Source organism: Opisthocomus hoazin, chromosome 6 (genome assembly GCF_030867145.1).
Source record: "Opisthocomus hoazin isolate bOpiHoa1 chromosome 6, bOpiHoa1.hap1, whole genome shotgun sequence".
Taxonomy (NCBI): domain Eukaryota; kingdom Metazoa; phylum Chordata; class Aves; order Opisthocomiformes; family Opisthocomidae; genus Opisthocomus; species Opisthocomus hoazin.
The window spans coordinates 10989633-11016846 of record NC_134419.1 but is presented as its reverse complement, the minus strand read 5'-3'; the positions used below and the strand labels follow the sequence as shown (position 1 = coordinate 11016846).

General features: G+C 60.1%; 1 protein-coding gene across 1 annotated transcript in view; it reads right to left on the bottom strand.

Annotated features, from left to right (window-relative positions):
- PIK3R3 (phosphoinositide-3-kinase regulatory subunit 3) overlaps positions 1 to 27214 on the bottom strand; it is a 79580-nt gene extending 52366 nt beyond the window's left edge. The window contains exons 1-7 of the mRNA XM_075424576.1: positions 27127 to 27214; positions 25921 to 26588; positions 21482 to 21577; positions 21177 to 21254; positions 12196 to 12327; positions 9139 to 9340; positions 8689 to 8774 (exon numbers count right to left, since the gene is read on the bottom strand). Coding sequence (XP_075280691.1) covers positions 8689 to 8774; positions 9139 to 9340; positions 12196 to 12327; positions 21177 to 21254; positions 21482 to 21577; positions 25921 to 26236 — 910 coding nt within the window. The 5' untranslated portion in view covers positions 26237 to 26588; positions 27127 to 27214. The remainder of the gene's footprint in view (positions 1 to 8688; positions 8775 to 9138; positions 9341 to 12195; positions 12328 to 21176; positions 21255 to 21481; positions 21578 to 25920; positions 26589 to 27126) is intronic.

The window sequence follows — 27214 nt, the reverse complement described above, 5'->3', positions numbered from 1 at the left end:
CACGAGGTACTGGGTCTGGGCACCACGCTGCAAGCTGCTTGCTCAGCGGCACACTGAGCACTCCCCAAATAACCCCCGCGATGGCCATCACCCAGCAAAAGAGCCCGATTGCAAAGAAAACAGGGAAGCAGCTGAAAAAATAAAGGCTCTGCCATGGCACTGTGCACGCCAGGTCAGAAGTTTGGGATGGTGCCGAAGCACGGCCCCAGATGCTCCTCCCACCCCAGGGCATGAAGGGCCAACGCAGAATAGAGAAATTAGGGGTGCCAGAGGCCAGCGGGCGGGCACCCTGCCAGCAGCACCGGGGATGGGCAGCTGGGGCCTGTGGGTCCTCCAGGCACTTGGGAAGAGCTGAGGATCTCAGGAAGGATGCTGCAGCTGCGTCTGTGGGTATGAGGTCGAATGGTCTAGCCCCAGCCCTGTGTCTCCTGGGGACAACGCGGTGCCAGCCTGCTTGGTGAGATGTCACCCTCTGTGGGTACCCCAACTCCTTCACCATCCGCTTTCCTCCCCAAACACCAGACATATCCAAAAGATGGAGAAGTCTGCTCGGCAACCCCAAAGCACAGCCACGAGCTCCCAGAGACTTCCTGTAGTCCCCGAGCCCTGGCCATGGGGCAGTAACTCTTTCAGCTGAAGGAAAGAGTGAATGGAGAAGAACTGGGCAGACACAGCTTTTCTGGGAGATGTGGAAGGTCACTGAGCCCTGAGGTGAGGATAAGAAGCAAAGCCAGTGCCTGCCTCCCAACCCTGTGCATACTACTGCCAGAGACTGAGAACGCCAGACTCATTGCACCTCAGCCCTGGGCCTCTGGTTATCTCCAGCATCAGCCGGCCCTGGGGCAGGAGCAGGTCACGGCACAGCCCCGTGCCCCCAGCCCTGCTGGCACAGGTGGGTGAGGTGTGGGTGGACGCAGAGGTCCCTGCCCTATCTGGGATTAGCTGCGCGGCATCCGGAGCAGCTCTAGCACTGGCTGGGTAGGAACAGATACACACAGATAAGGCAACCTGAACCCGGGGGCAGCGAGCCAGCTCCGTTAATCCCTGCGCATCCAGGCGCTGAAGAAGATGCTATCATCCCCTTTCCCTGCCTGGCAGCTCGTGTGTGGCCATCAGTCCTGGCTCACGCGAGGACAAAACCCGCTGCTTGCATGGGTGGCCCCTCTGTCCCGGAGTGGCTGAGTGGCTCCCACGTCCCTTGGGGACACTGCTGGTACAGGGACGCACAGCCTGCATGGGGACAGAGCTGGTGTGGGCATCCACAGCCAACGTGGGGTCCCACAGCCGGTACAGAGAGCTAAGGATGGTGCAGGGACATGCAGCCAGGATGAAGACCACTGATTGTGTGGGGATGGGCAGCCAGGGTGGGGACCTGGGTAGTAGAGGGACACACAGCCAGAATGGGGACCCAGCCGGCATGGGGACACATGCGGGGGGACCCTGTAGAGCCCTGGAGCACAGTGATGCTGCAGGGCAGAGGATGACCAGCAGTATGGCCCAGCTCTCTGATGGCCTGGCCCCCACCTCCCTCCCCAGGCTCTGGCTCTCTAGCTGCGGCAGGCAGGAGGGTCTGGCACTGTGTGGGCACATCGAGGGAGAGAAGCACCGCCAGGTCCCTGCCCACATCCCCATGGCTGGCATACCCACGGGGCTCTTCTCCCCCCCAGCCCCCTGACCCTCTCCCCAGGCTTTCCTCGGCACTGCTGGGCAGATCTGTCCCGCAGCATGGCCCTGGGGTGCTCAGCTGTGGCGGGGCTCAGAGGGCTGCCCGTCCTCCCGGGGAGCCTGGCACGGAGCTGAGCGCACCTCTGCCTCAGCTGCGAGCATCCCCGCAGGGCCGGGCTGAAGGGGAGAGTGGAAAGCAGGAGGCAGAGCTGCGATGCTCCAGCATCCCAGCTGTTCCTCCTTCTGCCACCATCATCCGCAAGCGGCCATCAGTGACTTTGCTGGGGACAATGTCCCCTCTGCCATGCCTGGCACCTTCCTCCCTTGGTGCTCCCCTGAGAAGGTGGCTTTCTTCCCCAAGGAGCGCAAGGAAAGCATTTTCCACCACGGCAGACGAAAATGGATTCGCAATCCAATTTTACCCTAGTACCACTTCAGTGATTTTGATGGAGCCGCTCTGGATGGGTGCTGGTTTGAGCCAGAGGACAGCTGTCGCGGCTTCATAGACCAGGAGTTTCTTATCTGTGTCACCTTTGATTACTGTAATTGAAATCCTGCTCTGATCTGAGCCGTGCCCGAATGTTTCTGCTGCCTGTGTGGCTCTTGGCTCCAATGGCAAAATGACGTTAATAGATTTTAAAGCCAGGCAAGGCCTCTGAGAGCATTTCTGCCTGACCTCCTGGATAGCAGCCGACAGTCACTGGCATGGCCCTACCGTCCCCCTGTGACTCATTTTCCCTCCTGGAAGCACAAATCCTGCCTTTCCCCAGCGCCGCTCTCTTGTGTGCGCCGGGCACCCTGCCTCCTCCTGCCCCTCTGAGCAGAACCGGGATGCTCTTGGGAGAGGCGGGGTCCAGGGGTGCCAGTGGGATCACAGGGGGATCAGCTGCCCTTTAGCCCTGCTGCTCCAGCGTGAAATCCCCCCTGGGCAGCACTGCCCTTTTCTGGCATCTCCCGACCGAAAGGGCAGCGGAGTGAGGTGCTGCTGCCCATCCGCTGCCAGGCTGCAGGGGACAGAAATGCCACCGCGCAGGAGAGCATGCTCCTGCCTTTGGTGCCAAGCTGGAAAACCGGCTGTGGCTGGTGGTGCGACCGGCGCTTTGTCACCCTCCCCATCTTTTTTTGTGAAGCCGCCAGTGGTGTTTAGCCGGAGTCGAGGCAGCAGAAAGAGTGACTCTAGCCCAGACAGCGTCTGAGGGCAGGAGCCAGGAGGTCATGTGTGCTGGCATGCATGCTCCTGCAGCTTGGCTCGGTGAGCAGCGAGCCAGCCATGGCCAGGCTGTGACAGCAAAGCCGGTGGCTCCATTCGGAATGGGAAGGGTTTGCCCTGCCAGCTGGGCCTCTGGGAGCTCCCCTCTGGAGCAGGCAGGGGCATCCCAGGTGCAAAGCCACATCTGGAGAGCCCTGCAGACCCCGAGGGCCGAACCCTGGCCATATCAGACAACCTCCCTGAACCCCCAGGTTTCCTGAGCCAGCAGCTTTCATGGCTGCACAGCCGAGAGCCGGCCGGTGCGTGCTGGCACAGCGGCCTCAGCTCGCCCTGGCGAGGCTCCGATGGAGCCATCCCAAAACATCAGACACCGGCAAAAAGCAGGAAAGTCTGCCCAGAGAGCAGAGCAGCCCCCGAGCCCTGCCGGCTGGCACACATGGAGGCTCCCTCCGAATCCCGACCGGCAGCGTTTCCTCTCCGGCAGTGAGACCCTCGGCGGGTCACGGACTGGCGCCACACACAATGCTTGGGGTTATCCAGCCCGTTATCAGCCCTGGCCATGCGATGCAGGGAGGAAAAGGGTTTCAATCCCAGCCAAGCCACATTTCCGTCAGGAGCCATTCCCCGTCACAGGGGAGGGCTGGACCATGCCATGCTTTCGACATCGGGACCGGTGGAGCAGGGCTGTGGCTGCCATGGGGAGAGAGGGACCGTGGGGCTGTTGCCCCATATTCCCACGGCATCGCCACGGTCCCTCCTTGTGACAGGGATGCTGCTGGTCTCCGAGCAATGCAGCTGCTCCTGCCCCAGCTTTGCCCGGCAGCGCTGTGCCGTGGCCTGGGCATGGCCACCTGCAGAGCTTGGGGATGGGAAGGAGCCGGGGTGGTGACCCCCAGGGAAGGGGTTGCCACCGGGACGTGCGGCTAGATGAAACGTCATTTGCTGAGTGTCACGGCTCCTGGCCCCGGGGAGTCATCCCGGAGCCCTGGCGTGCTGGGAAAATGCCTGCCCAGAGCAGTACCAGCACCCTGAGAAACCCCACCGGCAAAGGCCACCTCCGCCAGCCGGGAGGGGAAACTGAGGCACAAGGCGATGCCGAGGGAGGCCTCCCGCACAGGGCTGCCCCAGCCGCTTAAAGGGGCTGGAGGAAGGGGACGGCAGCGCAGGGCCACTCCTAGTTCCCCAGCACAATATCAGAGGGTGGGGGTACACCCCAGCCCCCGTGCCTCCAAGCCCTCCCGGCAGGCAGGGGAGCTGGGCTTGCCGCGATGCCGCCATCCCCTCCCGCTCCACGATTAATTGAACATGGGCTAAAATTAGCTGCGGAGGCAGCACCCCTGGGGTCTCCCAGCAGCATCCCACCACCCGTTGGCTGCCTGCAAGTGGGTCAGGCAGCAGCTGCCTCCCAGCCGGGTGCCCGGGGTGCTTGGGGGACCCTCATCCTTTGCTATAGGTGGGACCATCTCTCCCTGCTGCACCTCTTGCTTCCCTGCAGCTGCCCATGTCCGAGGCTTTTCCCTCTCTGGATTCACCAGGCTGGGCTGCATTATGGCCGGAGCAGCTGGAGAGGCACGAGGCTGCCTTCTGGGATGGCAGGAGTGTGTATCCTTGTCATGTTCCTCCCCGTGCCTTCGGGAATCTGTTATTTTTAGCCACTCACGTCGCTAGCGAGGCTCTGGTTCTCTTTTCTCCCCCCCCCCCCCGACTTCCCCAGCACGAATTTATTTGCTCTGTATTATTTGCAGATTAGGGGAGGCAGAACCAGGTGCCTTGGTGCAGGGGACCACTCGGCCACAGCCTCCCCACCCCACCCTCCAGCCAGGGGGTTTCAGTTGGGGTTTCTCCTGACTAATTTTAACCCCCATCAGCTCCCCATCACCAGCCCCGAGGTGATGAAACACCAAGGGGCAACGCAAACCAGGGGCACCCTGTGCCCGATGTGCCAGGCCAAGCAGTGGGATGCTTGGGTGCTCACAGCCACACTGGGTTGCTCCCACACGCCCCTGGACACAGTCCCCAGTGTCCTGGGTAGGTGGGGGTCTGCACCCCTGGGTTGGCCCCCCCTGGCAAGCCCTCAGCTCCCTCCCTCCCCCCTGCATGTCTGAGCCTGCAGCCTCTGCCGTGACATGCTGACACGCAAGCCCGGGAGAGCAAGAGGATGGGCTTTTCCCTTGGATTCAGAAGAAAGCAAACAGGAGAAAAGTTAATTAAAAACTTCAAACCCAGATACTTCTAATTTAGTTTAGCAGTCCTGCTTGGCGGCAATGCTGTCACAGAAGTGCCCGTGTGGGGCTCGGGCTGGGAAGCGCCCAGCATGTCACATCATGAGATGTCACGGGATGCCACCCACCACCAGCACCCCTGCAGCCCGTGGCCTCTGTCCCTGCTGAGCACTGAGGTGTGGGGTGCCACGGTGCTGGGTGTCTGGGGACTGTCCCCCCCAGCCACCAGATTTTGGAGCCCTGGGAGCATGACTCCATGGGGAGGCTGTGCCTCGGTTTCCCCATGGCACAGGACATCTGCCAAGCCCTGCTCTTTGGGAAGATGTTTTCAGGGTGCTTGGACTGGGTGCTGGAGCCCAATCCCCACTCGCTGGTGTTATACCAGTGCTCCATGTGAATTGGGGCAGGGCTGGGGGACCTGGGGGTCCCAGGGGACTGCTCGCCTCAGCAGGGTCCAGCCAAAAGCAGCCCCCATCCAGAGGTGAGGAGGGAACCCTGGCACCGCTGGTCCTGTCACCTCCAGCCACTGCTCTGAACGTGGAAGGGGGACATCTCCCTTGCCCAATTCTCACTCTTTTCCCTAAAAGGAGCCCAAATCCTGTCATTTTCTCCAGAAACCTATGCCACAGGACAGCCATGCTCCTGCCCCCAGTGCTCTGCTGCCTTTCCCTGCCTCCTGCCCCCACTTTTGGGGTTTTTTTTGGTGGTGGTTTTTTTTTTCTTCTCCAGAATTCTGTGCTGCATGGTGAGTAAAGGCATCCTGCTGTCTGAGGGCTAACGGCTTGCTGGAGAGATAATAAAGCAAAGGGGAGTAAATTAAAGTGGCTATAAATAGCACCAGGAGAGGAAAAGGAGATGAAGTCATCTTCCTTCAGCTGAGCTGGTATTTGCATCACTTCTTTCCTTTGCCTTCCCCTGCCCCCTCACCTCGCTTGGGAAACAGACCCCCCTGGGCTCTGGGGTCCCGAGTGGGCTCTGTGTGCCCCCTCCGGGTCCCCATGGGGCTGGGGAATGTGCCCGTGCCCCTGCGCTGGACTGGGGCTGGCTGCCCAGTGCCAGGGGCTTGCTGGAGAGCACGATGAGCTGGCCTGGACGTGGCTGCCCGGCCCCAGGCTCCGTCCCAGCTGTGCCACTGACCCGTAGCATTGCCCTGTGCAAACCAGTGCCTCCAGCATGGCCCAATGCTATGTCCCCCAGCTGCTGCAAGGAGCTTTCAGGAGCCATCACGGATGCATCCCACGCCATTCCCCCTCACAGCCTGTCCGCAGGCAGCTGTGGAGACCCCCAGGAGCTGCGCCAGTGGGAAGGGATGCAGCAAACTCAGTGACAGTGAATCTGCCCCAGGAAGCCCCTCTAGGAACCAGATGACATAATTTACATTTTCACTCTCGATGATTTTCACATCCAAGCCTCCACCATCAGCGCCGGGACCCGTTGGAGAGGAGGGACCCCAACCCTGCAGGAGTCTCCCCGGGTTTGGCAGCCAGGTTCGGACCTTACCCAAAACACGACTCTCGCTGCCAAGGTGGCCACTGTCCCTGCAGCCCCTGAGCAGCCCCAAAACCCCCAAGCGGCCCCAAAACCCCCCAGCCACCCACTCACACGAGGTATATTTATGCCTGAGTCAGAATGAGGTCACACCGCGGTTTCCTCCGTGTCAGCTACCGACTCCTATTCCTGTGCTATGCGCACACACCAGCCGTGTTATTGCAGGGTATTTATAGCTATTTTACATGTATAATTATAAAGCCACAACTCCACACACGCATGAAAATAATCACGGTGCCGGGACGTTGGGGAGCAGAGCCAGGGCACGGACCCCACCGCTAATAATAATTCTTTGCACTTTATATATAGCCCCTTTCATCCGCAGCTCTCAAAAACGCTTTGTAGGCATTTAATTAAGCTTCCCAACATCCTAATGTGATGACAGCCGAGTAATAATATCCTCGCTTTTAGGTATGAAGAGAGGGGAGGTGGCAGGACTTGTCCAAAGTCCCACAGCGAAGCAGCCCGTGGGGGAGCGAGCCCAGGTGCCCCGTGCCCTGCCCCACACTTGTGGGGTGCCCACGTGGGGACATGCCCATAGGGGAGATTTGGACCCAGAAAGGGGATGAGGAACCCCAGGATCCTGCCCTCTGTTCAGTTTGGGGTTTGGGCAGCCAGTGACAGCACAGGGTCTGGGGACAGTAGTGGGGACCCCAAGGCCTGCCGGGCTGCAGCAGCTGCCCAAAATCTGGATCCGCGGATGGAAGAGCCATGCAGATCTCAACAAACTCACGGATGAGAGCAATAAATAAGATGACAGGTCTGAAAGGGCTGATTTACGAGGAATATTAGGAGTGGTAATCCTGCCTGGCCAGGCCACCCCCCAGGGAGGCAGGGCAATGACAAGGACCCGAATACATCACAAGGAGACAGGACTCACTGGGGCCAACACCGACATATCTCCGAGGAGGAGGGCTGGAAGCAGTTGTGCCTCCTGGAGGTCTGGGCATCTCAGTGGGGGCACACAGCCAGGTCTCAGTAGCTGCCTGGAGATGGGATCCCGTGGGGCTGGACCTCTGTGGTCCTCAAGGTCTGCAGTTTGTGCTCCACTGAGCACCCTCCCTCCCTGCCATGTACATCCCTGCCTGGATGGACCCCTTGCCTCCCATCCTTGGAGTGTTGCAGAGGGCACAAGGGGCATGCGCTTTGATTTTGGACACTGATGGGATACGAGATGCCACCAAGCAAGAGGGACACAGCAGGAGAAGGTGGCCAGTGGAGGGCTGGGACTTCAACCACCGGACCAGAGGAGTGAATTGTTGGTGGAGTCAAATGCTGGTGTTGGTAATAAAAGGGGAATTATTGCATTCCTGGAGGCTGAAGGTTGGGTGGGATTGTTAAGATTTGCAGAAAAACACGCACTCCCGGCTCCGTGCCCGGCCACGGAGAGGTGGGGAACAAGGGCCCGTCCCCATCCCATGGCCGGGGAAGCACTGCCTTGTTGGATGCAGCACAATTCTGCCCACACAGAAACTAAATGCAAGTGAAAAATCATAAACCTGTATTTGATCCTGCAGCAAGCACCATCCCGCCATTTTATGGTTGTCTTGCTATTTTTTTTTCTCCTGAACTGCAGCCGGATCCCTGGTCACTGAAATAAGCCATCCAGCAGCCCCTGACCAAGAGCACCGAGCCCCCCAAAACAGGGCAGTGGGACCTGCTGGCACCACACCAGGACCAAAGAGCAGCGACATGGACGTTAAGCAAGAAAACAGCCGCAAAACTTCTGAGGAGATGCAAAGAAATACCCCAAATCCAGCCTCCCTGAGGAGAAAGCAGGAGGGAAATGGGAACAGCGTGCCTGGCCAGGGAGCCAGCGCAGTCCGGGCACCTTCCCATCACTGCAGCGACCACTGAAACTGCCCACGACCTGCTGCTGCCGCCTCCCTGAATTTCACCCCCTTGTCCCCATTGCTAGTGGCACTTGCCATCCTTCTGCAGCTGCCAAGAGGGGACCCGACGGCAGCCACCCCCGAACTCCGCCATCAGCTCTCACTCCCCGGTGCTCCCATTCTCCCCCCACACCGGCCGGGCATCTCTTACCGGGGGCTGCCGGCACCTCCGCCACGTCACTGGCCACGATGAGGGACTCGAGGATCCTTGCACGGAGCTCGGGACTCGCCTCGGTGCTGCAGGGAGAAGGGGAGTGTCCATGAGGGTGCCAGCAGCTCAGACCCTCGGAGACCGCCACAGCCCTGGGACAGGAGCCAGCCACCCTGATGGATCTCCTGTGGGATGGGGGCGATGCTGCGTATCCCAGTTGCGTGTGTGGCATCACACTGGTCATCATGGGAATGCGATGTCAGAGTATCGCAGCTGGGATGGGGTCTCCCAGCACTGGCCTCCCCCTCTGGAAAACCCCGGGGCTGAGCCGCCCATGGGCTGTCATCCAGCAAAATCAGCTTGGTTGGAGGCCAGGGTGCTCGTGCCCAGCTCTGGGCACCCTTCTCTCACCCGTCCCATCGCATCCCATGCATGGCAGGGTCACCTCACCTGGCTGCAGCAGGACGGAGAAGCAGCTCCCCGAAGAGCTCGCCGAGGAGTCGGGGCGAGAGTCGGCTCCTGCGGGTGCCCTGGCAGAGGCGGCAGAAGTGGTGGGCAAGCTGCCGCAGGAGCAGAGCCTGGGGCTGCGGCAGGGCCGGGGGGGCCAGCAGCGCCCTGGCTCGCTGGCCACACTCCTCCAGGCCTGGGGTCTCTGCATCGGAGGGGAAACAGGAGGAGAAAGGTGAATTCAGGAGGTCGGGGCATCTGCTTGTGTCTCACAGGAGCCTGGCACCTACCAGCACACATGGCATGAGCTGTGCCAGGTCTCTGCTCCCCACAGAGCCCTTGGAAAAGCCTGACTTCAACCTCTCCCCCCAAAACCATGACTGTTTCTTTACACCCCCCATCTCTTCTCACAGACAGGCTGGGGGACACGTGGGTACCCCAGGGAGCACGGAGGTGATGTCCTGGGGGTCTCAACCACCTCTCGCTGGAGGCTGTCAGCCCCGTGCACCCACTTGCACCACCCTGGATCAGATTGTAGGGTGACTTTAGCACATTCCCCCTGTCAGCACAGCCAGGGAGGGAGCGTGGCAGGCCAAGCTGCTCACCTGGCAGGGGCTGCACCTAAACACCTCTCACCACTGCTCCAACCCAAGCAAGAGACCTGCCCTGGTGCACAGCAAATCCACAGAAAAGGCAGAGCAACCCAGAGGTGGGGAAATGGGCACCAGCTGCAAGATCTGCCAAATTTAAAGGCTCAGCCCTCCCCTGCAGAAAAAGCAGCCTGGGAAGGGAAAGGTTTTTCAGGAGAAAAAAAGCTGCACCTGGGTTGAGAGCTACAGTCATGGCTGCAGCAAGGGCCCTGCAACACCCCTAGCGTGGTCTCTTTGAAATGCAACAGCAGGGAGGGCTGACTGTGGGGGCAGCTATTTCCAGAGATACTTGAATTGCCCATGTGAATAAAAGCAGGTACCTAATAGTGTTGCACATCATGGAGGTGCTGCCAGAACATCCATCACAGATAGCCTGAGCAGCCCACAGGCCTGCGGTGTTCCCACCAGTGCCCCCCCCGTGTCCCCGGTGCCCTCTGCCAGGCTTGGCCAGGGCTCCTCGGTCTTGTGAGCTGTGAGCTCAGCAGCCTGGGACCATGGTCCTGCCCCGGGCACGGAGACAGCAGCTCTCCAGCCACTCTCCATCCCCGCCTTGGCCAGGCCTTTTCATCTGCGGGGGACAGGGAGGTCCCCAGGGCTGTGCTGGTCTCAGCTGGCTTCAAAGTCTGGCTCAGCCAGGGGTTGGCTCAGCTCCCCGCGGCTCTTTGCACCAGGGCTGGACCTTGGCCGGTGCCCAGCCAGCCCCTGGCATCCATCCTTGGGGCTGGGGTGAACCAGAGCCGGAGGGGTGGGGGGGTCGGGGTCCCCCTCCAAAGCAGGTCCGCAACCCGGCTGGGATGGTGATGGGGTGTTTGTGTGCCCCCGTATCCAACAAGCTGCTCCCACGGGATGTGGCTTCGCCCCAGGACTCCCCTACCCCCATCGGCTGCTTTTTGCACCTTTTTGCACCTTTTTGCACCCAGGGGATGCTGCGAGGGGAAGGTCCACAGCCAAAGGGGGAATTTGGGGATGTTTTCCACCTCCTTCTGCAGGTGGTCAGCTCGCCGATTTTCCAGCCTGCAGCCTCGAGCAGGGCAGAAGGAGCCTGCTTGCAAGGGCAGACTGCCAAAACCCAGCACCGTCTCCTGAAAGACTTGTGTTTTTCGGTTTGTTTTTTTAAAGGCCCAGAGAAATCCCCATCGGTTTTGACTCCGTTCCTGCCCCCTCCTCCTCCCCGTTGTGCCAGGAGCAGAGCCGGCTGTGGGGGAAAGGCGCTTCCCTTTGAAGCTGCTTAACGAGGCAACCCAGCTAATTGCTTCCTAATTGCATTTTTATCCTTGGAAGGGAGGCAGCCTTTGATTTCTCCTCTCTGTGACAGTGAGGGGAAGGCAGCATCTAGGTGCCCCTGCCCGGAGGCTCCGGGGGTGCTGCCTGGGGTTATTTCTCCTGGCTCCATGACTCTGCACAGGGCATAGAAGACAGGGTGTGAGTTGTCCCTCATCACATCCCATGTGTCCCTCCTGCCTTGCCGGAGGCCACAAAGAGCCCGTGGCCCTTTTCCACCAGGACATGGTAGGAAATGACCACGCTGGTCTGGCCATGGGTGATCTTTTGGTGCCTCTTAAGGAAGCCGAGAGCGTGATCTGCCCAAGTGCTAAGCTGGGGAGGCGATGTGCGGGGATGGAGGGTGCTGGAGAGGTGATACACAGGGATGGAAGATGCTGCAGTGACCGGCAGCGAGACGAGAGCTGCTGTGAAACGGAAAATCCTGGATTCAAAGGTGGAGGGGGGTTCAGGTGCTATCTAACATGATGGGCAAGGGCTTCATGTCTGCCTTGTGATGCCCGTGGGGTCTCAGGTTTGGAGGGGCTGAGCAGCTCTGCGAGGACTCCTTTGAAAGGGATTTTGGTCCAGGTTCCCCATTGGGATGGACTGTGGACTCTGTTGACCTGGGTATGAGCCCTGCCCTGTTTATTTGAAAAAAAATCAAGTAAAACTGAAACACTGGCGGTCTTGTGCATTTGCACAGAGGCTGGAAAGCTTGCAGGGACCTAAAGGCACTTCCTAATGGCACTAAGCTGAAAAAGCAGAGATTTTTTTATGCCCATATAAAGCCAAGAGTTAACGAGATTACAGTAAAAATTTCCCAGGCAGCAGAGCCAAAATATTATAATAACGCTTTCTTCTGGGGCCAGCTTCACCCAGCCTTGGCAGCCGCTCGTCCCAGCAGGCAGCACCTCCTCCTCCGGGCACTGCTGCAGACAGGGCAAAGCTGCTGCTTTCCCAGCACATCTCCCAAAAGCTGCCATGCTGCTCCGGTGCAGGCAGATGCTCCCAGCGGTCCTTCTCAGGATCTGCCCTTAGTGCAGTGTTGGACCGGGGATGGAGACAGCAGCCACCCTGGAGATGCTGGGGAACCTTTCTAGGAGCTTCCCATAGTTCCTCCAGCCCCACAAAGCCCGGCTGTGCTTACCTTGAGCCATGTGGACTAAGTCGCTGTAGAGGGCTGGGGGGATCAGGGGTGATGGGAGCTCCTGGAGGTACCACTTCAGGGCCTCTGCCAGCGTCTGGCCATCGTACAGGTCCATGTCCACGGCCGAGGCATCTGCAGGGAGAGACCCAGCAGGAGTCTTGAGCCCATGCTGCTGCCCCTCCAGCGTGGAGCTTGGAGATATTTCATCCCTGTGGGCCTTCCTCCAGACATGAGTGCTGATTTCTTTGCCCATGACTCCCATCCCCCATGTATGGAAGCCCATGATTTCACTGCCAACCCCCCCAGCAAATATTCCTGTCCCAGTTTCCATTGACCCTAAATTCCATGTGCCCATAGAGAGCTTTAGGCAGCATCTCTGCCTCGTCTGCACTATACATCCAGCACGTGGGGTGGGGTCTCACCACCCCACCGGGGTCCCACTGCAGGATAGCACCCATGGGATGGGCTGAGTGGCTGCCCCAGGCCCCCTCCGGCCACCTGGGCCAGGCACCATGTTCCAACTGCTATGCTCCATGCTCCAAAACGTATCCATGGAATGGGGTTATGGTCCCCAGGCAATGAACATTGCTGCATGCACATGTCATCCCCCAGTGAGCCCAAAACGCTGTGAAAGTGCCCCAAAGGGCATCTCCCAGCCCCGACAGGCAGCTACCCCTGGGGAGGTGGTGAAGGATGCTCCAGGGACTGGCACAAAGCTGCCGGTGGAGGTTGAGCCCACCCAGGCATGGCTTTGAACGGGGGCAGCACTCCGAGCAGAAATGTCCCGTGGTCTGGCAGGAGTCAAAGGGTGAGACATGTCCATCTGAGCCCTGTGGGCGTGGGGACATTGCTTCACTGGGGTCCAGGGGGAAAAGCCCTTTAAGCATCCTTTGGTATTGCCTCATGCGTTTTTCTTGGAGGTCTCCTAGCCCAGCCGGGCCAGGAAGAGGCTGCTCGGAGGGTGCAAAGATCTGGAGATTTCAAAATCTGCCTTTGATTCGAACTGGAGCCAAAGACAACGTTTTGAAATTCTCCTCATAGAAGAAATAATGGGGGGGGGGGGAGGGGGAGGGAATAATAGAAAAGCCCAAGATATTTGGGATCATTTGAAATGGTTTGTTTTCAGAAACTGAACTTGTCACTTAATCTAAATGAGAATATTGAAAAAAAGAGCAAATTTTGCACTTTCTTAAAGATGACGTGTCAGGCCCCAAATGGCCTGGTGTGTTGTGACAGAAAAAGATGGTGGGCTTGCCCTGCTCTGAGCCCCCTTCCCCTCCCCGCTCGAGGTCTTTACCCCCAAATGCAGCTTTACCAAAATCAGTGCCATTTTGGGAAATGCTCCATCTCCCAGCCCAGCATCTTCCAGCAGAAAATGCTTTGACCACATGTGGTCACGCTCCCTTCTGGGGCGATTAAGCCCAAAAGAGTGGAGAAAAGCTATTTCCTAGGGCAAAGATTTGGAGGCGCCCGGCTGGTGGGGCTGGGATGGGGAGCAGCTCCCCGACTCCTGGCAAAGGCTGGTTTTGGGCACCTTGACCTTGATCTCCTCTCCTTGGGGCATCCTGGCAGTGGGCCAGGCATCCTGGGACCCTGCCCACCTCCCCCTCTGCCTGCTTGGGGACAAGAAACCGTGTCGGACCACAGCTCAGAGACCAGAGAAAAAACAGATTGACCAACCCCGAAGCGAAGTCTTTAACCCAGCCGTCGGAGATGCTACCTCATTTTCAGGAGCAAGCACCCGGCCGGCCGGGAATCGTGCCCCAGGGCAGCACGAGTGGACGGCTGGGACAGATGCCACCGCGCCGGGGCAGGCAACCGTCCAGAGTGGCCAAATGCAACCCAGGGCAAAGGCGGGCGCTGCCTTTCTGGCACCCCCTGATACCACAGCATCACCCCACAGGCCACTCTGCCCTCAGCGTCCTCAAGGCGGACAGGGCTGTGCCAGCTTTCGCTGCTGCATCCCAGCCCTGCTCTGGTCTGGCTGATGCTCACATCTCCCGGCCACACTTCTGAAATCTTTCAGCTGGCTAAAAGGGTTATTGCTACTGGGGTTTGTGGGGGGATGAGAGTCAATTCCCCATTTTGGTAGCACTTGCCCTGGGAATGTGAACTGGCAGGTCGGCTCCAGCCAGGCAGTGGGAGGAGAGCAGCATCAGAGAACCCGTGAGATGCTCCAACCCCTCTTTTGGGCTGAAACCCCCCAGTGCGTGGCTAAAACCCAGGGATGCTGCTGGGGGCTCACAGAGCCTCCTTGCTGGGGCAAGCGGCTGCATTGTGGAGAGCTGCTCCCATCAGTCAATGCTCTGGGCAGATCCCAAACTCATTCTCACCCCGGGAGAGCCCGGCTGCTCTCCCCTGCCCGCTGCGGAGGTTTCTGCAGGGACCTGTCACTCGCCTTAAGGATGCTGGCGCGGATTGGGGAGCGCAGCCGCAAGCTGTTTCTGCACAGAGAAGGGGCCGCTGCCGGGCGCTGGCCCCAGGCGATCAGCCCCGGGCTCCACCATGGCCTAATTAGCTCGTTTGCATCGTTAGGCATGGGCTTGGGGGGGGGGGGGGGTGTTCAAAGGGAAGGCTCAGCCGGTTTCAAAGCAAGACTCAAAAACATCTTTACATCCAGAGAGAGGTGTGATGGGGGGACTGGGGGGATTTACACCCTGCTAACAGGGACTGACTGCTGATGGCACCGTTTTCCTTGGCCCGTTGGCTGGAAATAGCCATTAGCCTGTTGCCCCATCCTCCCGGAGAGGCGGAGTCGCTTCCTCCTGCCCCAGCTCCCCTCCTTCCCCTGGAGCTGCCTTGGTGAGTTGGGCTCCCCGTCGGGCTGCAGCCAGGGCTGGGGGTGCTCCGAGCTGCTCCCCAGCGCCGGCTGCACCCCAGCAGCTCGGGGAGGCTCGGCTGGCAGCCGGGGAAGGGTTAACCCTGGAGCCTTCCCAGCCAATTACCGCGGCCTGACCCCACGGGTGATGCTCTCCCCTTATCAGAGGGAGATGATAACCAGCTATAAGAAGTTAATGATGCTGCAGGATGAGTCACGGCTCTCCCGCTGCTCTCCAGATGTTCCCATCCCTTCCCCTGGGGAATGATGGAGGGATTCCATCCACCTTCCACAAATAGAGGGAAAACACCCCAAAAAACCCCAACCTTAATGCCATACCAACCCCTTCCAGCACACCACCTGCTTGTTGACCTGCCAGCAGAGCAAGCAAGCAGCCGGGGACCAGCAGAGAGCATCCCTTGCCCATTGGGGATGAAAAGCAGGAATAAATTTGTGGCTGGGGAAGGGGCGCGTGACATGACCACCCGCCCAGAGGGAAAAGCGATGGGCGCTCCCAGCCTCCTCCCGCCGGGATGCCAGACCCCGCATCCCAGCAGGGGCAGAGGGGTGCCGGGGCTTTGGGCTGAGTCAGGCTGGGCAGGAAATGCCGGGACCTCTCCCGGCAGCTGCAGCCAGCCCGGGAGGTGTGAGTAAGCCCGGAGTTTCGGTAAACGCAGAGGATGTTTAGCCAAGAGGTGGCAGGGAGGAGGTGGAGGGGTTTCTGTTGAAGGAGAGGTTTGAGCAGGTCCCGGTAACCGGCTGTCCCCTACCCATGGACATAGGGCGACGGTTGCGCCCCGTGTCCCCAGCCAGCGTGTAGGTGACAGCCTGCAGGCCCTGCCCAGCAGCAGGGAGTCCCACGGGCTGAGCTGGACCTCAGCTGCAAAGCACTGCCGCAGCGTGATGCTCTGGGGTGCACGGTCCCCGTGGTAGAGGGGCACCCAAACCACCCGTAGCTGGGGCTGACAAATGCTAACTCGGGAGTCTTCCTACCCTTTCCAGATCTTTTAGGTTTAAGCATCAGCTGGTGCTGCAGGGATGTCCTTGTCACCCAGCCCTGGGGCCTCTACCCTCCCATCCGCACGGATGCTGCCTGAACAGGGACCTGTACACCTCCTGGACCCGACCCGGGGTTTGAGGCTCCTGGGCATCCCACAGCAGGGATTTTCTGGGGAGCTGTGCACTGAATCAGGGCATGTTTCCCCCAGCTTTGATTCAGCATCAGGGTAACATCTCTCAGCCAGCCCGCTGGTACCTTGTGCTGGGGACTTGGCAGCTGCCGGGGCACTGCCTGCCCGTGCACGGGAGCTCCTGGCAGCCCCAAACACCCTCCTGGCTGGGTTTCACCTCCGCGTACCCCTGGCTTGCACTCAGCCAGGGCAGGGGTGCTGGGACCCCCTTTCAAGGGTGCTCAGTGAGGCTGCCTTCCCCCACCTCAGCTTCCTGAGGGCAGTTCCCTTCCTCGGTTTCCCCAGCAGCTATGGGAGGGGATGGCAAAAGCTCACCCCCAATTCACCCTGATGGGTCTGGCAGCGACGTCTGCACCGCTGCTGTTTATTTACCCTTCTTTTGTCACCACCAAATATAAGAGATGAGCTCATGCCTCTTGCCAGGCTCTGACAACGCAGGGTTTATTTCCACTGCAGGTATAAATAAAAAGCAGCGCGGCAGGCACTGGGGCGCCTTGGGTTCGGGAGTAAAGTCGTGGTGGCGGGGTTGAGAGCTTGGCCAGGGGAAACCAGAGCCCTCGGAGAGGCTCCAAACCCCTCTGGCATCCCAGGGATGAGGATGGGGATGTGCTCCCTCCCTGGGCATCTGAGCCCTCACGATGTGGGGAGCGGCACGAGGGCCCCGATGCTGCTCCCCGCTCCAACCCAGCCCTTTCTGCCCAGCAGCAGCTCTTGGTGAAGCCACGGGTCCCACCACCGCCCGCTAATCCCCACCGAGGCCTGACCTAATTCCCGGGCACGTGAGCGTGTCTCCAGGCAGACTGCTCTGCGCCGGGGCCCCAGATCAAAGCACGCGGGATGGCAGCGCAGGCACCGCGCGCCCGGAGACACCGGCTCCAATCCGCCTCGCGCTGCCGCCGGATTCGCCCCGGCACCCCGGCGTGCAGGCGGCTCCTGCCTGGCCCTGCCAACAGTGATGGCTTTTCCCAGTGCTGCCCATGCAGCTGGGGAAGGGTCTCGGCATTCACATCTGCAGCTGGACCCCAGAGTCCAGACTGAGGCACGGGTTATCCAAAATGTGGGAGGTTTCAGTGCTTCGCCGCCATCCTGGATGGGTTCAGCCCTGTCTGAGCCATACATGGCAGCCAGGAAGCCACAGAGTGGGGGGCCCTGCAGGGTCTCTGTGCCCCGTCCCCTACCGAGGAGGAGGGATGAGGGTGCAGACCATCCCTACCCAGCAGTGACAAAGCGCTGCCTGGCCACTACACGCAGGACTTTGCAGCCACCCCCATGCCAAGCCACCCCCCAGCTGGGGTCCCTCAGCTCCAAGGGGTTCCAGCATCCACCAGCCCACCCATGGCTCTGCTGCCACTGGCCAGAGAAGGTCCCAAGTTGCCAGGTTTAGTGGCAGCCATGAGAAGAAGGCTGCCTGGCACATCTCAGGGGGAGAGGGGTGCAGGCAAGGCCCCGAACAAGCATGGGTTGAGAAGACATCACCCCTGGTCACCAGAGGGGCTTGTACACCTCATGTCCACATTGCCCCATCCCCTGCTCTCCAAACAGCCCCTGAGCCACACACAGGGGACAGCAGGAGTGCGGGAAGCCCTCAGGGGTCAGCGTGTGGCCCCTGGCACCATGAGCACAGAGATGCCCCCAGGCCATGAAGCATCCCCGCAGTCAGGCGGGTGAGTGCTGAGCCCTGCCGCTGCCTTTTAAAGCTCGACTTTCTTCTTCTTTTTCTGTCCATAACTCTTTCCCTGTGGCTGCAGCGGGGCTCCTGGCTGGCTGATCACCTGCAACCCTTTGGCGAGACCCCCAGCTCCCCGTGGGGCTGCGGCTTTTTGTTAATTCCCTTTTTGGTGCTGCCATGTAACTCTGACCCCCATGTTCAGCGATGTCGCACCCCACTTGCCTTTCGGGGCATAAGTGTCTGAATTGAGGATGGAGTGTCCTAAAACAATTAATTCTCCTCTGGAGCCAGCGTAAGCTGGGTATGAGCCTGACCACCCTTTGATCCGTTCTTCACCCACCGGCCCCAGTGGCATCTCAGCTGGGTGGCAGCGGAGGCCCACAGTTCACTGACCCCCATTTACCAATGAGCTCTGTCTTTGCTTTCTTATTTTTCACCTATAAATAATTTTTCTTGCATCACCCAGCATGTAAATGCCAAGTTTGGTGCGCAGGCTCTAGCCAGCGGTCAGATGCCATCATCCTGCAGTACGTCACCAGTGCCAGGGTGGGGACAGGCTCAGCCCAGGCTGTAGAGCCACGTGGAGCCGCGCTGCATCCAAGTTTGCTGTGCCCAACTCTGCTGCAGCCCCATGAGAATGGGAAACCTTCATCCCAAAGCCTGGGTGACATCTAGCTTGGGGGCTGCCCCATCAGGCTAGGACCCCCACAGGTAAGGGCTCCCAAAGGGCCAGGGAAAGGGTTCCATCAGCACAACTCAGATGGGCGCCTGCGCTGCCCGGCCCCAGGGACATGATGCCCACAGGGTCCCTGGGACAGCCAGGACCGCTCTGACCTGCACAGCTCTTTGTCCCCAGAGAAACCTCCTCCTCAGCTATGGAAGTTCAGGTGCTCTTTTTGTGTAGAAAACACACTGTTTTCTCCAATGCATTAAGATTTGTGGGTTAGAAAACTGACACCCAAACTTTTCCAGCCCCTGCTCCTTTTTTCTTGCACTCTCCAGCAGTTTTCCTGCCACCACTGCCAAACACCAGCATGATCTGGGTATTTGCAGGGAAGCCGAAACCCTCGGTGGGAACACGGTTTTCCCCCCAGCCGAGACGCGGTTCGGCTCCAGCCGCCAGCCCCGGCTCCGATTTCTCCCCGTTCCCCCAGACGGAGCTCGGCTTTTGCAGGCGAGCTGCTGGCAGAGACGGGGTGCTGCAGCGATGGGGTGCTGCAGCGATGGGGTGCTGCAGCGATGGGGTGCTGCAGTGATGGACCATCAGCAGCGCAGGAGGAAGGGAAAGGTGACCCTCGCCTCTGCCAGCTTGAGCATGGGACTTGCAGAAGCCCCTTTCTTGGCCATTGTTTTACTCCACCAAATGCAATGAAAGGGCCTACGTGGGAGCCAAAGCAGAGGTGTTCTCTGCCCTCCCCAGCCTGGTTTGGGGTCTCTGGTCTGCAAAAGGCGATGGGGGGAGCAGGCTGCTAAGCCTGGGCTCTGCCAGGATGCTTGGCCCTGGCAGGAACATCATCCCTGTCCTGTCTGCAGAGCATCCCTTCGGCAGGGCTGAGCACCAGCCCCTTCGGCTGAGAGCTAGCAGACGCGTGACATGTCCTACTCCCTTCAGGGAGCTCCGGCTTTGCCCATCTCGGCGTTGCCAAATCGTCAGCCCCCTGAGCTGCCAAATAAAAGCCCTTATGTAGGTCCTAGAGGAGTTGGGGGGCTTGGGAGTATCAAGCGACTCGGGGCTGTTGGGGATTCTTCAGGGCTTTTGAATGGTTTGAAAACCCGTGATGGCATTTCCCTGCCCGGCACTGGCTCCTGCAGAGAGAGGTGAGAACCCGGACAGACCCAGCAGCTGCTCAGAGCTCCAGCAAAGCCAGCGGGGTTTGCCCCTGGGCTGGGCAGGATTCGGGGGGAGCAGCCCCGGGACACCCCCCCCCCCCCCCCCCCGCAGCATCTCCTCTCCCGCATCCCTGCGCTCTCCGCAGCCCGGTCCCCCGCCCGGCGGGGCCTCGGCTCCCGGTGCGCGGGGGAAGCGATGAGGTCATGCTGCTGAATATAGCGATTTCATCACGGCCCTTCTCCCCGGCAACACGGCCCGGCTGCCGCCGCCCCCCCGCCGCGCCGCAGCCCCCCGGTGTGCCGGGCCCCGGGGCGGGGCGGGGGGGGGATGTCCCGGTGCCGGGCCGTGCCCGGTGTCACAGTGCCGCCCTCCGGGCACCGCGGCCGGGCGCAACACCCCCCCCCCACCCCGCGAGCTGAGCGGGGTCCATCACGTCCCCAGCCCTGAATTTAGGAGCATGGGTGGGGAGATGTTTTTTTCTCTCCTCCCCACCCTGCTGATGCCCCCCCCCCCCAAGTGCTGCAAAACGCTTCCCCTGCTCCTAAAAGAAGAGCTTTTTCTTCTCCCTTTCTTTTTCCCTGCCGCACCCACAAGAGGCTTTCTCCCTGCCCCGCTTCTTGAATAGAAACCTTAAAGGTCTGCAGAACAAAATACTTTTCTCCCTTAAAAAGAAATAAAAATAGAGCTTCTGACCAAGAGCCCCAGCCCCGCGCCCGTATCCCTCTCCGCAGCATCGCACCGGGTACCGGGGCCGCAGAGGGGCTCTCGTGCAGGCAGGGGCCACAGGGCGAGGGAGGGGATTCTACCCCTCTGCCCCGCTCTGGTGAGACTCCCCCAGGAGTCCTGTGTCCGGCTCTGGAGCCCTCAGGACAGACATGGACCTGCTGGAGCGGGGCCAGAGGAGGCCACAAAAATGATCCAAGGGCTCGAACACCTCTGCTGTGAGGAAAGGCTGGGAGAGTTGGGGCTGTTCAGCCTGGAGAAGAGCAGGCTCCAGGGAGACCTTACGGCGGCCTTCCGGTACTTAAAAGGGGCTTATCAGAAAGATGGGGACAGGCTTCTTAGCAGGGCCTGTTGCGAAAGGACAAGGGATAATGGTTTTAAACTAAAAGAGGGGGGATTTAGACTAGAGAAAAGGAAGAAATTTTTCACAACAAGGGTGGTGAAACACTGGCTGCCCAGCGAGGTGGTCGATGCCCCATCCCTGGAAACAGTCAAGGCCAGGTTGGATGGGGCTCTGAGCAACCTGACCGAGTCGGAGATGTCCCTGCTCATTGCAGGGGGTTTGGACTAGATGACTTTTAAAGGTCCCTTCCAACCCAAACTATTGCACAATTCTATGCTCGTATAACGAGGTTGGAGCCAGTAACCCACCCCTGCTGTGCCTGGGTAGCACGGCTCGCCTGGCAGCATCGCCTCCACAGCCCCCTTCCCTCCCGGGGACACGGGGAGCGACACGGCTCTGGGACTTACCTGCCAGAAGAGCCTGCTTCAGCTCAGCATCCCCCAGCACCCCAGCGGCAGATCTGTAGAGCCCCTCGCTGTCGAGACCTGGGGAGCAGCCAGGAGAGAGGGGTCAGTCCCAAACCCCAAATCCTTCCTCCAATGCAATGGAAGTGGGCAGGGACTGAGACCACCAAGCTCTCTCACCCTGCCCACGCTGCACAGGTACCGGGGTGTGTGGGGAGAGGTTTGGCTCTCGGGGCATCTCCAAACACGGGCCGAGTGGGGGATCATGCCCGTGCACCCACATACGCCCCGCAGATGGCCGCCCGTACCTTTTTTTTCCAGCGCCTCGATGAGCCTGGCCACGGTCGGCAGCGCCTGCTCGGGGAGGGTGGGCTGCTCGGCGAGCTCTGCCTGCCCGGGGAGCCCTGTGATGGAAAGATGGGGAGAAGTGGCTTGGAAGCCCCTGTCTGCAGGAATTCCAGTCTCTTTCCTCAGCTGCCCCAGGACAGGATCATGCTGCTGCTTTGGCACAGCCACAACCAACACTTTGGCTACCACGTGCCCAATTTTGGAAAACTTCCCCCTTGTTTTATCCTCTGTTTGCAGTAAGAGTCACCGTTGGGGGCTCAGCCACCTGCTGAGCTGCAAAGACCTGCTGGGACACCCGCCCTGCCAGCGGAGAACATCCCGCCCTGAGCCTGGGGACCCTTCAGGCCGAAACCCCTTCCCCACCTCTCCTCCCACGGCACTGGGACAGGCCCCTCTCATCATCCACAGCCCTTAGTGGCACCAGGTGGGAGATGGGGGTCCAGATCCATACCTGGCATGGACATAGCTCCATGCAGCTCTTGCCCACTTGGATTCTCTGGTGCCTACAACAGGGTTGAGCACAAGCCCAGGGAGGACTCAGCCACCCCTTTGGCTGGCGCAGACCTCCACTGGCTCTTGAGGAGCCCTTCAGTCAAACATGGGCCAGGCTTCCCATAGTGCAAATCCTGAGGTGCTGCCGACTCCTGGGTTTTATGCCAAGAACACTTCACCCCAGACCCTGCCAGAGAGGAGCAAACGCCCTCGCAGGGCTGAGAGCGGCTCTCCTTACCCCAGGGCAACATCCATCCGTCTGTCTGTCTGTCTCTCTGTCCCTTCTTATCACTCCAGCTGATAAACCCCTCCACCTGTGCAGGTTATACCTGACAGAGACCCCTGACAGTGTTGGGATTTCCCCCCTCTCCCATTAGTGGCCTTGAACCCCCCCGGAAGGCAGTGGGCAGGGGTAAGAGGCAGGCAGGGGCTGCAGCACATCAGAGCCACCTGCGATCGCCAGCGTACAGACAGCACCTGGAAAGTCCGATGTGCCAAGAGACCTTTGTCTGTTTTATGTGGTGAGTGGATCTGTTCTGCTGGAGATATATTGAAAAAAAAATTATAGCAAATTAAATAAAGCCCGAGTCTGACTCTTCCTCCCAGCAAGTCATGCTCCAGCCTGGCCAGCTCCTTTGTTAGGTTCATTCTGTCTTTGGTTTTTGCTGTCTGGCAGAAGGCCGGGAGCTCATGTATGAAGCCAAGAAACCCATAACAATTTTAAAGAATGAATGAGAAAGAAAAAGGGACTTTGGGCAGGGCCACGCTGCCTTTGACCTTTTGCAAAAGCACGACCCAGCCATGACGGGTGGATCTGGGCTCTGATTTTCACTGCGGTGATGCCCTGGTTCTCCTTGGAGAACAGAGAGGGATGCAAACCTTCCGCTCACGAGTGGCTGATCCAGTCCCCAGGCACAGCTGCGACCCCTGAGCCCGGCAAGAGGGTCCCCTCCGCTGCCTGACAGGGATGTGCGGGTGCCTTGCGTGGGAATGGGGAAGATTTCAGGATTTAAAGCAAACCAGGTGGTTGGGAGCCCGTGGAAAATGTCCCCACTGCACAGGTGGCTTTTTGATTGAGGAAAACTGGGTTTTGCCCTCCAAGGCAATGGTTTAGGGAAATGTGGCAACAGCAAAAAATAGCTGCCTGTTTCTCCTTGGTGGAAACAGCAGGAATGGCCCCAAACTCACATTGGAGCTTTAGCCCATCCTCTCCCCCCTCAGGGTGCCAGGCTGGACACCAGCACCCCGACGCACCACTCGGCTCCAGTCCCAGGTGGAGCAAAGGCGATGCTTTGCAGTTGTGATGCTGCCCAGGACAACCAGGCAGGGGCAAAACAGCCCCCGAGCTCCGAGGAAGCCTGCTGGGGACTCGGATCCACTGCAGAATGATTTTTAGGATATTATTTAATTAAAAAAACCCTGAACATTCCTCCCCTCAGAGCCAGCCCTGGCTCTGGGGCACAGCTGGGAAATGCAGCGTCTCTCCCATCCAGGGCTTCATCCTGCTTGGGGTCCCCAGTGGGCACCAAGGGCGCACAGGGCAGTACGCTGCTGTCACAGAAAAATAAGCATTCGGGACAGCCAAAATAAATGTCCCTCAAAGCCTCCATCCGGGAATGGAAACAGTACAGGAAAAATTTAAAAAGAAAAAGGGGAAAAAAAAGTCCCTTCTCTTCCAAGAGCACTTTGGAGATTTTCACGCTAAGAGAAATCCCGCCAGCCGGGAGGTTTGGGTTTAAACGGGCATAGAACTGCATACGCTGCTCTGCTGCTGCAGAAAGACATGGTCATGGGCCACAAGTGTCCCCTGCCAAGGTGCCCACGCACTCTGGCTTCGCCCCGTGGAGGGGCACCCCGTGGGGAGGCAGCCCCCATCCCGCTGGGCAGCGGGGCAGGACACAAGGCCTTGGCCGGAGCATGTCCTGCAGATGGCAGCACCCTCCCCGCTCTACCTCCAAAACCTGGCTTCAGTGGCTTTTTCCTGATTAAAGAAATCCTCCATTGTACATTTTTTTTTAAATTTAATTTTTTATCCTCTTGCCCAAACGCACACAGGGCCAGGGGTCCTGTGCCAAGACCTTCCATGTGAGCCAGGCTCTCCAGCCAGGCTACACTTGCTGCTGGGGACGTGCCTTGACTTGTGGGGCATCACCATGTCCCTGGCACCTGTGGGCAGGGGTCCCCCGGGCACATCTCTCAGCCCCTCGGAGAGGGCCCATACCACCCCCACACCATGGGCCAGGCGCAAGGCAATGGTGATGGGCACCAAGGCCAGAAGCAAGAAGGTGGCTTCGTGCTTCTCTCTGGTGAACAGGGATGAAGAGTCCTTGGTCTGCTCCTGTCTGACCCAAGTCATCTACACCACAGCACTGAGTTTGCTAAGGCTCTGCCTGCCAAACAGCCAGGGTCAGAGGGCTCCTCACACACTGGTGAGCTTGACTGGGAAGGGGGCTCAAATCCCTTGTCTGTCAGGGTCAGCACCCCCAAAAAGCGGCCTACTCCCTCCTGCAAAGGCAGCACATAGCTGCTCACTGATCCTCACCCGCACTGCAGGGACTGTGGCTGCCTTGGCATACTCAGAGCATCGGCTGGGGAGGAGCACCCGTGTTTTGGTGAGGGGAGGGGCAGAGGGGGGTCCCAGTATCCTTTTGATGCTGTTGGGGGGTCTGAGCAGGGTCCACATGGCAACCCCACACGTGGTGGTGGATGGTGTTGGGGGAAGGAGTTGCCCCAGGCCAGCTGAGTCCTGCCATGCTCAGCCCCAGGGCCATGGGGTCCCCACCCCCTTAAATCCCAGTGGCAAGGCAGCCTTGAACAACATTTTGGAGGGAGACGGATGGACTCCTCATCAGCAGGTGCCCCTCTAAACATCTGATGCCTCTTCAGCCCAAGAGGGAAACAGCCTCTGCAGCTACTACATCTGTGCCTTGGTCCCAAACAGGGCAAGGAGCGTGCCCGAGGCGCTGGGCTGGCAGCCGGGCAGTTCTGGGGCAGCGGCAGCTAAAGGTGATGCCGCTCTTCCAGCCCCAGGCCCACACAGACAACCATGTCTCCTCCGTCACGTCCTGGAGAAGGAGAGCACCCCGGGTCATGCCTGGCTGGAGGGGCTTTTCTTCCTTTGACTTTTTTTTTTTGGCTTAGGTAGATTATGCAACTGCTGCGAAATCCCTCCCAGCCCCACTGCACTGGGCCACAGTGAGTGGTGAGGACAGAGCTGGCTGCACAAGCTGGGCAGATCCCAGCAGAGAAATGGCTGGAGGCCCCCACGCCTGCAAGGGCCCTGCCAAATGTCTGTCCCCCCCCAGCCCTGTGCTGCAGCCCCTGGCGATGGAGGAGTCCCACGGGGACCAACCCCACCACCTGCCAAGATCGTCCCCCGTCCCAGCTTGCAGAAAGTGACAGCGATGCTGGGAGCTGGCCGGGGGCCAGCACTCGCCCGGGCACTGAGAGCAGCCAGAATTGGGTGCCGCAGTGGTGGGCAGAAGAGCAGCTGGAAAAAAGGTCCCCGCGGACCACCGTGGGGCTTTCTGCTCCTCCCTGGAGGGCCAAAGGGCTCCTGCACCTTCTCCTGCGCTCTCACGGACACCGAACCCCTTGGCATCCCACGCTGGCACAGCAGCCAGCCCGGGATGCTGGTGGGGAGCAACCCCTGCAGCCTGTTTGCCTTGGGGGGGAGGAAGGGGGGAAGTGATGCCCCAGACACCCCCTCCTGCAGCTCCCTCGATGCACCAGGGCAGATAATTCCCGGGGCAGCTCCTCCTTCTGGGGCTGGATCTCCGTCCCGAGGGCGCATCCCCAGCCAGCCACACCAAACGCAGGCATCCACCCGGGCTCTGCATCACCCTCGCCATCTTCCAGGGGACACCCCACCCGTTGGCTCCCACCTTCCCGCTCCCCCAGCACTCACCCCAGGGTGCAGGGGTCCCGGCGGGTGGCGGGGGCAAGGGCCGTGGCCTGGCCTTGGCGGCAGAGGGGACGATACGTGCGGGACCCAGGTACTCCACGTAGGTGCCGGGGAAGTTGCCGCGTTCCTTGGTGCGCTCGTTGAGGCCGTGGAGCCAACCCTGGGGGCTGCGCTCGTCCCCGTCCTTGTAGTCGGGGCTGCTGAGCAGCCCGGCCCTGCTGACCGTCAGCACATCGCCGGGGCACAGCGCCAGGTCCTCCTCCCGCTCCTTCTGGTACTCGTAGAGAGCCCGGTACTGCAGCCCGTCCGAGGAGGCCATGGCCACCGCGCGGGTCACGCTGCCCGAACCCAGACGGGCATCGGGGGCACGGGGGAGGTACGGCCGGGCTGGGGCAATGCGGCAGCGACAGGAGCGCTCCCTTCCCTGCGCACGCGGGAGAAAATTCTCAGTGTTGGCAAATCTTCACTCTGGGGAGCGGCTCCTGACCCCTCCAGCCCCAAAATCACCGTGAAGCCACGGTGGTGAACAGGGCTCGGCGGGGTGGGCTCAGGCATGGGTAGGGAGCCTTCTCATCGCTGCGGCAAATGGAGGGGAGCAAGCGAGGCTAATTGGGGTGCAGGGCACAAACGTGCCATCCTCTTCTCATCTGCACGGTGCTGGGGACCCGTCTCTGACAGACAGAAAGGCAGCACATCAGTGACCAAACTGCTGTCCCAACCCCACCGCCCCGTCCCGGCCTCCCAACACCGGGGAGAGCCCAGCGGCTCGCTTGGCTCCCGCTCCCCCGGGGAGCTCCCGCCAGCAGGGCTCGGCCACCGCACGCAAGGAAAGTACCGGCAAGAGTCTGGAAAGTAGGGCGAGAGATCACGCCACGGGCTTTTAAAATAGACAGATGTGCCGAGAAACCTCCCGCTGCACGCAGCTCCAGCCCAGCATCGCTGCACAGAGCCGATGGATGAAGATTTTTGGGTGGTTTTGGGTTCAATTTTTTTCCCCCTCCCTTTTCTTTGTTTTTATTGATGTATTTTTAAATATTCCTCTGAGACAGTCATCTCCCCCCCCCCCCCCAAGGGGGAAAAGGCTGTGCTGCCCCTACCCGCTGCCCCCCAGCTCAGGGATGGATGGGGGGATGACGAGCAGCAGCCGCGGGGCCGTCTGTCCATCCATCCATCCATCCATCCGCCTCCCAGAGTCCTCCCCAGCCTTACCGGGCACGGTGGCTCAGCGGAGAACGGGAACGGAGCCGGCCCGGCTGCTCCAGCGGTGATGTCAGCGTCCCTCCTCCTCCTCCTCCTC